General features: G+C 44.9%; 1 protein-coding gene across 1 annotated transcript in view; it reads left to right on the top strand.

The window, feature by feature from the left end:
• The first annotated feature begins 3658 nt into the window (after nucleotides 1–3658).
• Nucleotides 3659–13995, top strand: part of LOC144767729 (phospholipase A2 inhibitor and Ly6/PLAUR domain-containing protein-like) — a 262378-nt gene continuing 252041 nt past the window's right edge. Inside the window, exon 1 of the mRNA XM_078651114.1 lies at nucleotides 3659–3778. Coding sequence (XP_078507240.1) covers nucleotides 3727–3778 — 52 coding nt within the window. The 5' untranslated portion in view covers nucleotides 3659–3726. The remainder of the gene's footprint in view (nucleotides 3779–13995) is intronic.

The following is a 13995-nucleotide window of genomic DNA, read 5'->3' as shown; positions in this document are numbered from 1 at the left end:
GCCGCCTTCGAGGAATGGCGTCATTACCTCAAAGATGCCCGACACCCAGTAAACATATACAACGACCATAGAAACCTGCAATTCCTCCGTTCTGCCAGAGCCCTCACCGCAAGACAATTAAGATGGACTCCCAGAAAGAGTCCTATGACTGGTAGAATTACCATCCGGTCTTCCCTGACGACATCCCTACCCTACCTGTGACAGTTCCCCTGGTACCATCCTTGCCTAGGTCTGGACATTCTACATCGGATCAGGTAGTAAGGGGGACAGAGGAGGTTGCTCACATCGTCCCTGCGAGATAGCTCCACAAGTAATAGGTGAGACTTGTGGGGTTCTGACACTGGATCCCGCAGACTTTTTGCCAAATCCATCACGGTCATCATCTCCCTGCATGCCATTCCGTCCACCAACTACACCATACTGGGAGACCTCGACTTCCACTTCAACAACCAACTGGACCCCTGCACCACATTCCTCCTGGACAACCTCCACAAAATTGGACTCTGCCAGAGCGTGAATGAACCCACGCACTCAGCAGGACACACCCTTGACCCCCTCTTCACAACAGGGAACTCCATCACCTTCAGCCACACCACCGAACTCCCATGGACTGACCCTCAATGCGTCCACTACACCTTCAGAACACCCACCATACACAGACACTCGCTCCCACGAAGAAACTGGATAAGAATTACCGACGACCAGCTAACCTCATCACTCAGCAACTCCACCCCAACCATTGCGGAAAACGACTGCGCCAACACCGCAGCCCGAATCCTGCACATTTGGATCTCCGACAGTGCCAACACCATAGCCCACCTCAACAAAAACTACAACACCCACGCCAAGAAAGCTAGATGGTTCACCACTGAACTTTGAGAGTCCAGACGCACTTGCCTCCACCTCAAAAAGGACTGGAGGAACACCAAATCCACAGAAGCCCACAACAACTTCAAATCTGCCTCCAACGCCCACCACCAACTCATCAGAAGAACGAGGAAAACAGCAATTGAAGACAGAATCTCCACTAATGCACACAACAGCAAAGAAATCTTCAAAATCATCAAGGAGTTTGCCCAACCTACCAGCGAGTCCACTGACATCCCTCCCTCACAAGACCTCTGCGACAAACTCAGCACCATTTTCCACCACAAAATCAAGAGCCTCTAAGAAAACTTCAACGAAGACAACCTACACACTGAACCCTCACCAACCACCCCGACACCTTGAAGCCAGCGATCGACAACTGGACAGCCCTCACCACCGAAGGCACACTGAAGACAATGAAGTCAATCCATTCTGGGGCCCCCACAGACCTCTGTCCCCACCACATTTTCAACAGAGCCGCCGACACCATTGCACCCATGCTCTGCCAGACCATCAACCGCTCCCTGGCAACCGCCTCGTTCCCTGATGACTGGAAACACGCTTAGATCAACTCCATCCGGAAGAAACCCTCGGCTGATTCCACCAACCTTAAACTACAGACCCATCTCCCTGCTCCCATTCCCAGCGAAAGTAATTGAGAAAGCCATCACAGCCAACTCGCCACATTCATCAAAGAGCACAACATCCTCAACTCTTCCCAGTCTTCAGAAAAAAACACAGTACTGAAACTGCCCTCCTTGCCGCAACGGACGACATCCATACCTTACTGGACAAAGGAGAAACAACAGCCCTCATACACCTCAACCTCTCAGTGGCGTTTGGCACAGTCTTTTGACTGGATCCGGTCCTTCCTTTCCCGCAGAACGCTTTATGTTAGACTCCCCCTTTCCTCTCAGACCCTACACCTATCACCTGTGGAGTCCCCCAGTAGTCCTCCCTTAGCCCTACACTCTTCAACGTCTACATGGCTCTGTCCGCCCCCATCGTCAGAACCTATGGACTCAACATTGGGTCATACGAAGATGACACCCAACTCATCCTCTCCTTATCCAACTAACCCCACACCGCCAGACACAACTTTCGAGAAAGCATGGAACCACAAACAAAATGGAAGTACTCATCATGGACCCAAACCCAGACCCCTGGAATGACAACTGGTGGACCCCTGCCCCCAAAGCCCACTCACCCCCACAGACCACGCACGCAACCTGGGAATCATCCTGAACTCAGAGCTCAAAATGGACCCCCAGATCATTTCCGTCTCGTTCTCCTGCTTCCACATCCGCCTCCTATGTAAGACCTTCGAATGGATCTCCCTCGAACACAGAAAGGCCATCACTCACGCCCTGGTCACCAGCAGGCTTGACTACGGCAATGTACTCTATGCCGGAATAAACAAAAACCTCACCTGCAAGGTACAGAACATCCAAAACGCAGACGCAAGACTGGTCCTCAACCTGCCAAGCCACTGCCACATCTCCCAGCACCTGTGCACACTCCCCTGGCTCCCCATTGAAGCTAGAGTCACTTTCAAGATGCTAACCCACGCTCACAAAGCCCTCCACGACACCGGACCAGCATACCTGAACAGCCGACTCAAATTCCACTCACCCCAAAGGACCCTACAATCAGCCAATCTCTCCTACGCCCTGGTCTCCTGCACCAAAAAGACCAGATCGGGAGGCAGCTCCTCCTCCTTCCGTGCGTTCAGTGCCTGGAACGACCTTCTGCTCCACCTCAGACAGATAACATCGTTGCCCGTCTTCACAAGACACCTCAAAACCTGGCTCTTCGAAAGACCCCCTTCTTGATGATCTGGAACATGCAAACCCCCACCCCCCCTCCCACCCCCAGCGCCTTGAGACCTTTACGGGTGAGGAGTCGTGATTACCAAACACCTGATTTGATTTATCAAAAGAACCCTGCCACTCTATTATTTTCTACAGTTGCTAATTTGAGCACTGGTTTACATTCTCTTTTCATTAGACAAGCAGATAAAGCATGCACAATGTCACCTCATATAAATATGCATGCTTTTAATTTTGACACTCAGATTTAACACATTATCAAAGAAGAATGTAGAAATCTAGCAGACATCTGTTAGATGAATAAAAGTAAGTTAACCAGAGAATACTGTTTGAATTGCTGTTGATCTAAAAAGCTTGGTCCAAGTCTGTCACAATAGATCAGTCTTAGGTTGCTACTTTATGATAACAAGAAAGTGGCACACATTTAGAAGAAAACAGCTGAAAACATGTTTTTTGTTAATGGATCGATATTGCTTCATCACCAAAATATTATTTATAAATATGTGTGTCCCTATTTTTGTACAGGTCTATTACCTATTCGTATAAACACTCTGTGCTGTACAATGTACATGGTAAGAGGGCAGCTCGTACAAGAGCAAACGTTTCAGATGTCAAAAAGGCGTATCAAAAGGGATTTTCCTCTCTGAGCTTTTGAATGACACCATTTTCTGGTTGGCAGAATGTAAATGTATCCCAATGCATTAATTAAACATGCATCATCCATCCAAATTGATACAGGGGCAATGAGGAGCTAAGCCATCTACATTTGAATGAGAGAACACTCATCACTTGAGTCATTTTCCTTGACACATCAGGTCAGCAGTAGAAGGACGAAGAAGAAGGAAAAGAGGGGGAGTTAAGATAGCCAAATGTGACCAACCAGATCAACATTACTGCGTCATGTGACCTCCTCAAACCCACCCTGAGAAAAAGGGGAGCTACCTATATTTAAAACCTCCAGAAGAGAAGCAAGATCAGAAAGAGCTCAAGTCACAAGCTCTGCACAGCCAACTCCATCCTCTTTGTCATCATGAGGTTGTTCGCTGCCGGTGCCAGCCTCTTCTTGGTTTTCATAGCTGCAGGTGAGTTCATACAGTGATGTTTACTGAGCTATGTGTAAGACAGACTCTGGGGGCCAGATGTACAACCATTACGTTAGCGAGTCAAAAATTGTGCAAAATTGAGACTCACAATTTGCGACTCGCTAAACTTAATGCGTAACAGTGTATCAGACACTGTTTGTGATTCCCAATGGGATCGCACATTGCATGCCTCATGAATATTAATGAGGCTGCCGCAATTTGCGACCCCATTGGGAATGGTTAGCACTCCCAGGGATGATGGCCTGCTGGGGTCAGCAGACCACCATCCCTGGGACTGCTTTTAAATAAAGCATTTTTTTTTTCAGCCTGTTTTCCTAAAAAAAAAGTGGGATGCATTTAAAAATGAAACATTTCAGTTTCATTTTTTAAGGGCAGGCAGTGGTCCCTGGGACCTCTGTCAGCTCTTAAAAATATTTACGCTCCCTTTCACAAAGGGGAAGGGGTATCCTAGGGATCCCTTCCCGTTTGCGAGTGGTTTACCACCTACTTGTGGTAGGTGGTGAACTGCAAGTGTTTTGCGGCCACAAATGCAGACGCAAAACAACAGTACATGGCATGGTGACTCGCTATTAGGAACGGACGGCCCTTCCTAATAGCAAAAGTCGCAAATGCTATTTTGTGAGTCAGTGACTCGCAAAATAGTATTTGAACATGCCTGCAACATTCTTTGCAGTCACAAACGGGCAGATCTCCCATTTGCAGCTGCAAAAATAGGGTTGTACATCTGGCCCTGGGTCTTACATGTATAGCTTTCCTTGTGAGTGTTTATTTATTCTTTACTAAAATGTATATTTCTTAAAGGTTGGTCATCAAACTGTTGTTTCCTTTGCAGTATGATTCATCTACTGGACTTTGGTTTTGGACCATAAATAAAACAGGGATAGCACAAAAAATGTTTAGGGGTTACCATTAATACCAAGGTGATTTCTGTAATTGACTGCAGCTAGCTTGAGGTATATTCATGTTGAGTCTCTATCTCTAAATCAAGGCTGAGCTGATTTGTACACTCCTGCCTATTGAAATGAAACCCTCTCTGATTCAACCATAGCAAGCTTTTCTACAGCTAACTTCCAGATGCTTATTCTCCTACAAAAATAACAAGCTCAACATTCCATTGCTACCAATACCAAGCTGACCCTTCCCTGTATAAAAAAGGTGTGCTTTTCTCCTACTAAATGGTAAGTCTGCATGTATTAATATAGTCTTTCTATAGTGAGAAAATAGAAAAAAGGCAGCTGAGTGCTGCATATAACTTTCATCAGTCTGAGCTCTTCTCGAACCAACCTGTACTTTACCGCTACTTACACCAAGCTGTGTTCACCCCCATTAGCACCAATGTGAGCTCTACTTTTATTAATTCCAAGTTGAGCTACCCACCAGTCATAAAAAACTAATCTGCTCCCCTACTAACACTAGATAAAGCTACCCTCCTATTAACAATAAGCTGTTGCCTCCTGTGTCCAACACCAGGCGGTTTTATCTCCCATGTACGCTAAGTTCTGTTCCACCCCTATTAATACTAAGCTGAACTAACCCCTTATTAAAAATAAGTTGCATCATTCTGTATCTAATTACAAGATGCACTCTCTTCCTATCAAGGCCCTCCATCTAACACCAAGCCTTGCTCTCACATTAGCAGCACCAATCTGAGGTTCCTACCTAACAACACCAAGCTCTGCCCTCCCGCAACTAACTCCAAACTGAAATCTCCCACTGTGAACCTCAAGCTCTGCTTTCCCCACCAACTAACACCAAGCTGAGCTAGCCTCTACTAAGGCAAAGTTTTGCTCCCCCCAATGAATACTAAGCTGAGCTCTCCCCATATGATACACAGCCACCTGTTATCCTCTACTAGCATGAACTTTAGTTCTCTTTCTTCATTACCCCAGGATTACCTATGTATCCACTAATGCCAAGCTGAGCTCTCAAAGTATTATGTGCCACATTCTAAACCAATGCATAACAAAATAAAATGTGTAATCACACACATACAAAGACATCTAGAGACAGAAGGGGGCTTTCGGACAGATCCTTTCAGACATGGGCTACTGTGGTTCAGTTGGCTTCAGGCATTTCCTTCAGCTGTTGATATCAACAGCTGATGTGAACTATTTACAAAGGTAGTGCCATGTGCCCGAGTAGGAATTAGTGACGTTCTTAAAATGTACACAAACATTCCTTAAAGTTGCCTTCCCTTTGCCACATCGACTTGTGATACACATTTGGAAGCACCGACCTTGCTGACACAGAAAACTGTTTGAGAACACTATCACACTGCCGTGGCATTAGGTACAAGGCCCTTACATGTACAATATATATGTGTTTATTATTACATCCATATGGTGACACAGCTACCTATAGAACAGAAACAATGGTAACTTGATCACATATCGGCCCGAGGCAAGGCTGCCATTTTCTCTATATATATAATTTTGTTTCCTAACATAATCAGCGGAGGTGTAGTATTGTTTAGGGCCTACTTTTGCATGCTTGTTATGTCAGCATGCCTGATTAGAAGTTTAAATGCCATTTTCCCTTTTGCTGCTTTTGCACACGACACTGCACAGCTGTTTTTATACGTTAGCCTTCACGAAGGTCTACACATGAGAAAACGTTTGTTTTTCGGCATCTCTAGAAATACATCGTGCCCCTTGTTTGAACAGTGAGTGCTGAGCTGTCAAGGTTATCATAACATGTGTGCCTGTTTATCGGCCTGACGGTGTAACACATTCTAGACACAGCATTTTGGCAACTGTGAGCCAAGTAAGATTCTGGCGCCTTTATCATAGCACACTTGCCATAATTACACACACTTGGAAGATTCCAGGGTTGCAGATAGCCTTGCTGATCCAGATGTCATTTACACTTACTGAGCAGGAAGGTAATGGGGTCCCCCAAAATAAGCCCATGAGACCTTCTTTAGTTTATAATACATAGTTCCTATATAGGAAGGCTGTTAAAACTAGGCGCTATATAACCTGTTTGCACTATCATTGTAATATCATTCCTCCTTTTATATTTTATGGAATTGTAACCATGCTAAACATAATAATCTTAATCATATGTCTGCTTATGTTGAATACAATACTGCGTATGAGATCACGTCGTTAAAATAAATATTTTAACCTTACCGTGTCTCTTATTTTACTCCTGTTGTGGACTGGTATGAGAGTATAATAAAAGAGTGTTCTCACTTCCCACCATTCCTGAGATGGCCCTAAGTCACATGTTCTAGGTTGTCTTATAATTGGTTACTTTGCTATAGGACGAAGAGCTAATGTGACACTGATGCTAGATGGTTGGGGTTTTCTAGGCACTGAGGTGAGTTTCTGGTACACTACAATTAACTAATGCCCTAGGTCTCTGTGCACAGTTCTGTGTATGAGCAGAAATCCTTGCAATATGGTGCCGCCAACGAGTGTGGTGTTATTGTAAGACACGTGAGTAGTGCTTATATCGGTCTACGAACTGTGGAAAAGTAAATTTTGCCATGTTATATGTGCCTACGTGTTCCCCATGTTATGCCATATGTGCATGATCGATATACATGTATTCCCTTTCTGATCGATTAAAGACGCAATTACAGTTGTGTCCATCTCTAGTATGCCAGTTTCCAGTCTTCGTGAATACAACGAATATCAGGCCTATGTAAAGCTACGTTGCCACGTTTTACAGTGTGCACGTTAATTCATTGAATTGTCCCCGTTTCTAGGCCTCAAAAGGGCCCGGACTCAGATTCAGCTCCTGTTTCCTGAACCCTCTCCGAGGAGCGATACAGCCCCCACCTGTATCCCTGACCCTTAGTTTACTTTCATGCCTCGCAGTGCCCGGCTCGGCCTGGCTCTGCCTCTCAGTCTGCCAAGAGTATGTTATGATTCTAGTTATCAGTCCAGCCCTCCTTCTCTGCATTCCTAAGCTATTGAATCGCATCAATAGTTTCCGTCATGGTCTAGCCTTTATGTCTCCATGTAAGAGAAATACTGTATTAATATTCATAGAATATTCCTCGCACACACACTACATGTAGAATAATGCATGCCCCAGTCTTAGTGTCTGTTAGCCTTTGCCCTGATAACTTTTAGTTTCTATCAACATGTTCTCTAAACACTAGATACTAGATAGGCTTTAGGTACATGTCGCTCTGACACTCCAGACTTTAGTCTCCTCTTCTAGCGCAGAAGTCATAGCCCCCCAGTTCTCCCTAGTAACACGTCATTGCCAGTTTGCACGCACCACTAGGTTAAAGGTCCCAGCTGCTCAGGTAGCCCCCTCCATGTTTCCGCCCCTTTTATGACATATTCTGTTACGTTTGCATCACATGTCTATGTATCCGCCTTGTACACACCTCTTGTTACACCCACTTTATGCCTTATCTTTCGCGACTGCTACAAACTCCGCCTACTGCTACGCCTATTGTATTGAATGCCATGTAAATGTTTTAACTATATATACTTGTGCACTGTTATTAAAAGCTAGCGCTCCTTTGTCCCTGCCCCAGGCAGCTGCCATCCCATCCCCATACAGGCTGTCCTGTTCCAGTCCTTTATGCTCAATTAAAGCCTGTATACTCTAGCTACCTCGTATCTTGACTCTTATTTATTGAGCTATCTATTTGTATGAGTATCCTGAAAAATAGTACCGGTAATTAATTATTTATTTACCACATAATGGCGCCCGAATAGGGACTTGCCCTTTCCCCACGCGCCGGAGAAGCCACGCAGGCCCCCTGATCCTCTGCAGCCGTGACGGAACCATCCTGCGCAGCGGCAGATATTTCTGCCTCAAGTATCCCTCAGGTCCACGGAGGAGACGGAGGTTGCGGTCCAGCATCCAGACGAGGCGGTGGAGGAACGCGGCGAGTCCCGACCAGAGCCCAAGCCGAGAGTCCAAGGTCCGAGGTATCCGGAGGCCCACCTGTAACTGAAGTCCGAAGTTCGTCCGTCCGTCGTCGTAGCAGTCCAGTCCAGTCCGAGGCCTTCCGTTCTTGCTGCCCGGTGAGTACCGTTGCTGGGGTAGTATCTAGACAGGGTCAATTAATTTGTCTCTGGTCCGTGGGTTTGGGTACACAGATCCAACACGAAGTGTCCACTTAGGTGGATGCGGGTCCTGACGTGTCTCTTTATGGGACCGGTAAGTTTCGTACTGTTTCAGCAGTGCATCTAGTCTGTTCTAGTAAGTTCTGTTCTCGAGAAATTCATGTGTTCTGTTCTCAGTATTTCAGGTAGTATCTTGTCCGAACTGTTATTCTAAATGTTATTTCGTGTGTTTTCAACGTCGTGGTATGAATGATTCGTATTGCAGTTATTATTGTGTTCATTGTGTATTGTATTGTGTCTAGACTCCAGTCCAGTCATGCCTCTGTTCTCAAGATTACGTCAGTTAAAAACTAGAAAAGGTCTGCTCGAAGAAGCAGTTCCTGTCCCGACTAGGGACAGTCCAGGTCATTTCATGTATCAAAAGCATGGCATAAGTGCCATATTATATCTAGACTTATGGGTGGAGTACACCAAACAATTAGAGGAAAAGTATAGATGGCCCGTATCAGGTACGTGGGATGCCGAGTGCATCATGCGAGTAGAAGAAGTATTATGGAAAAAGAAAGCCAGACAGTCCCAGAAAGATGCCATCGAGTTATGGCGCAAAGAATCTCACAAAAGAACAGAGAAAGAAATCAGAAAGTCAGAATTAAGTAGAGAATCCTCAGAAAGAGCCCAAGAAAGGGAATTGATCGAAGTAGGTGAACGAGTTAAAGCCGAACCGTCAGACAGACAGAGAAATGCCCTTATTAAGGGTATGTATCCTCTTCTTGCCGAGGGCTTGCCAAAAGCAACCCCGGAAGCACCATGTAATTTTCCGCCGCCATTAGTTCCGATTAAGCTACGTCACAAACCGACCGCAGCTGATATTTTTCTCTCGTCCTATTTGGACGACACAGTCCCAGAATATGCGAATCCTGCTCCGCCAGCTCCTGTAAATAATGTAATTCCTGTTCTTCCAGCCACCGGGGCACCTGTTACAGCACCTGTTACGGTACCCCCGGTCCAGCCCGTAGTATAAGTTCCCGCTACATCGGTCACTCTGCCAGCACGAAGAGTATCAGTCGATGATTCCAGTTTAGGGGCCGGGGGGGGAGGTCCTCCTGGTACCCCGCCGCCACACAAACGTGTAACATTAGTCGAGTTACATGAACGTGCGTTACAGCGTACGCCCAAATATCAGTCCGTTGCAGATATCAGGCGAGCTCTTACCGAATGCCGTTATCATCCAGTCCCAGGCGATGATAATATGGTTTTATATTCATTGCGTGTAAGACGGGTGACCGAGTATTTGGACACCCTACCGAATATGAAAGAAGATCTAGACAGAATATATCGTTTCATCCGTACAGGGGATGATCCAGAAAGTATTGGCGAAATCATGTCTCTAAGGAAAGCTGAGACCCAGCTCATGCTATTAAAGTTTCTAATTAATTGTTTAATAAGGGAACAAGATTGTCCGACTAAAGATCCGACCGAAATGAAAGTTCTGACAAGGTGGAGTGATAATATAGCCGAGGGTAGACACAAGACACTCAGTAGTATAGAGAGTATGTACAAGAAAATTCGCAAGGAAATAATAAGGTTACACGTGCAACGCAAAACAGCACAAGTAAGCGAGAAGGAAAACGACTCTTCTACTGAAGAGGTAGACGACGAGAATACCGCCAGAATAGCGTATGTAGGTAAATCTAGATTTCCAGACCGACATTTACGTCTAGAACACAAGAAAGTCTTTCATCTTCCAGCACCAGAACAAGGTTCTCTAGAACAAGTATTTCAAGCTACCGATCACATTCTGAAATCACGTATCGGTTATAGTGAACTTAGTACCATGCATGAACAAGAATTAGCCCGATCAGCAGTCCGATGGATTACTGATTCTACCACTTTTCCAGACGAAATAGTGGCACAAATGTTTCTGAAACTGCCCCCAGCCGAGCAGAGACTGGTGGGTATGTATATGATCCAATACCTCATTACACTGTATGAGGGTCAACATTCTGATCCAGGTCCGTTACATGATGTCCTGAACGAGTTACTCCAGTATAAATGGAAAGGTTTAGGTACCGATTTAATTAGTGTCATTTTAGAACAGCGCCACAAATATAGAACGTTTCTGAACCCGCATTTTGTTCACGTCTCACCCCCAGAAAGTAAACCATTTTACATAGATAGACAGCATCCGTTACGAGAAGTACACCCAGTTAGGACACCGGATGGTGAAATGCAACGAGTATTTGTTTACACCCCTGTCACAAAGATGGAACTCTTAGAGATGAAGAAATTAATTCCCTGTCACGACAAAGATCCAGCAGGGTTCCACCGAGAATTAAAAGACATGCTCCGTATGGGAGAATACACTTATCCAGATATTATTAAAATGTTAAAGGTCCTGTTGCCCGCAGGGGTATATGAAAAACTCAAGGAAAAAGAATGGGAGGTGGGAGAGAAAAAGATAGATTGGACAGCTCTAGAAGCTGAAGATAAAATACGAGTACCAGGTACCGGTCTTGGGGACAAATGTAAAGAATTGCCCGAGTTATTAATTCAAGTTTTGCCAAGATTATTAGCCACGAAAAAGGAAGATTGGGATGCAATCTCAGCATGTAAACAGAAACAGGATGAAGATACTAGTGATTTTTATTCTAGATTCGAGAAATGTTTTATGATCAACAGTGGTTTGAAGACAGGTAGCGAGTCATACCCTCATCTTTTTGTTACCAAACTAGTCGAGGATTCAAGTCCACAAGTTAAAAATCGAGTTTTGAAAGTCGAAAGTACTTGGCAAGCTAGTACCCCGTCACAGATGCTCCAGATGCTCCAGTATCACCAGAATAGAATCAGGGAAGAGCAAGAACATGAAAGGAGACGTATGAAAGACACGAAAATGAAAGTACTAGTTGCACAATCTGTTCCACAAGACAGTCAGAAGAGGGGTCCGAATCAAGCCAGTCATCCTGCAGCTCCCGTTAAAGGGACATGCAATTATTGTAAACAGCCAGGTCATTTTATAAACGAGTGTGAAGTTCTGAAACACAACATAGCTACTGGTAAAACTAAAGAAAGACCACGTCCGCCTAGACCAGAACAAGTTTCACAGACTTCTCAGACACCTCAGAATGCACAACAGACAGTTCCAGCACCGCAGCCTATAGCTGCAACACAGCATGTTACACAGCAGATGTACCAGTATGCCCAGACAGAGTATCCAGAGTATCAACAGTATTCATGAAACAGCCTAGAGAGGGAGGTAGGCTTGCCTCTCATCGAGATACCTGTAGATCAAGAGGGTCCCTATGTACACAGTCAAGTATTAGGGAAAGACAGAAAGTTTTTGATTGATACAGGGGCAAGTAGGACTACTATCAGTCATGACGAGGTTCCAGGGGCTCCGCTCTCAGGCTCTAGAAATGTTTCCCTTGGATTTTCAGGAAAGCCTATTGTAAACGAGATATCAAAGCCAGTTACTCTAGAAGTTGGTCCATTGTCCCGAACTACTGATTTATTACTTACGAAATCATGTACAGAAAATTTGTTAGGTATTAAGACATTGAAAGAATTAGGTGCAGTTATTTGCTGTTCCCCAGAGGGAATACGCTTGTTTTTAAGGGATTTTAAAGGTCACTATGTATTACGAGATTTTGATCCAAGATTGTCAAATGTACCGCAGCATTTATGGGCGCAAGGTCCAACTGATGTAGGTTTCATGCAAATCACACCCCATCGTGTGACTCTCAAGCAAGGTGTAGTCTTGCCACGAATCAGACAGTACAGATTGCCACCTGAGGCTGTAGCAGCCTTATCCAAAATTATTGACGAGCTCATTGCTCAAGGAGTGGTTGTAGAAACTGACTCCAATATATGTAATTCTCCTATCATTCCAGTCATGAAACGTACTGATCCAAATGCACCTCTAGTATATCGATTGGTGATTGACCTTCGAGAACTTAATAAATGTATCATACCCCAGTATCCAGTAGTCCCAGATATTTCATCCCTATTGACAGCTATTGATTCTGAAGCTGTATTTTTTACAGTAATAGACCTCAAGAATGCATTTTTCAGTGTCCCGATTCATCCAGACAGCCAGTACCTTTTCGGTTTTTGTTTAAATGGAAGGAGCTATAAATTCACACGAGCTCCTCAAGGTTTCACAGAAAGTCCTAGCATTTACAGTCAAGCACTTAAAAGACAACTAGACAATATTCATATGCCAACTGACACTGCCCTGCTCCAGTATGTTGATGATCTACTGATCACAGCCCGTTCTGAACGTGATTGCGAGCGTGCGTCACTTACAGTCCTGTATTTCCTAGCCGAGATGGGGCACAAGGTGTCCCCTTCAAAGCTTCAGTTCTGTGTCCAGCAAGTGATCTACTTAGGCCACTTACTGTCCAAGTGGGGTAGGCAGTTGACACCAGACCGTATCCAGTTAATAGCGAGTCTTCCACAGCCCAAGACACAGAAGGAGGTACGTGCTTTTATCGGCCTCACTTCCTATTGCAGACAATGGATTCCTCAGTATGCATTTCTAGCAAAGCCACTGATACAGTTAACGACACAGGAGGCAGCCGTATCGACTGTCCTCCCTTGGACATCTGAACATACACTTAGTTTTAATGAATTAAAGAAAGCCTTATGCCAAGCACCTGTTCTAGCTACACCGAACTACAGTAAGCCTTTTACACTTTTTGTCACAGAACGTAATGGTACTGCATTATCTGTTCTCACACAAGATCAAGCAGGACAATACAAGCCTTGTGCTTATTTTTCGAGCACATTAGATCCAGTAGCCCAGGCTTTGCCTGCGTGCCTCAAGTCAGTTGCAGCCACAGCTCTAGCTATCAGACAAAGTGATTCCATAGTATTAGGACATTCCCTGACAGTACAAGTTCCACACTCCGTGGAAATTCTTTTAAACCGAACACAGACTCAACACTTGACCATTGCACGTTTAACAGGTTATGAACTGACACTGTTCCAGCCACACATAGAAATCAGACGCTGCAACGTTTTGAATCCTGCTACTCTGTTACCGTCAGTTACTTCAAATCCCGCCACACACGACTGTGTGGAAGTTGTTAACACCATGACTAAGCCAAGACAAGACCTGACAGACATTGCATTACCTAATCCCGACCTGACACTTTATGTGGA

This window comes from Lissotriton helveticus, chromosome 7, assembly GCF_964261635.1.
Source record: "Lissotriton helveticus chromosome 7, aLisHel1.1, whole genome shotgun sequence".
Classification (NCBI taxonomy): Eukaryota; Metazoa; Chordata; class Amphibia; order Caudata; family Salamandridae; genus Lissotriton; species Lissotriton helveticus.
Note: the sequence above shows the minus strand (reverse complement) of the source record. Positions and strands in the feature narration are given on the sequence as shown.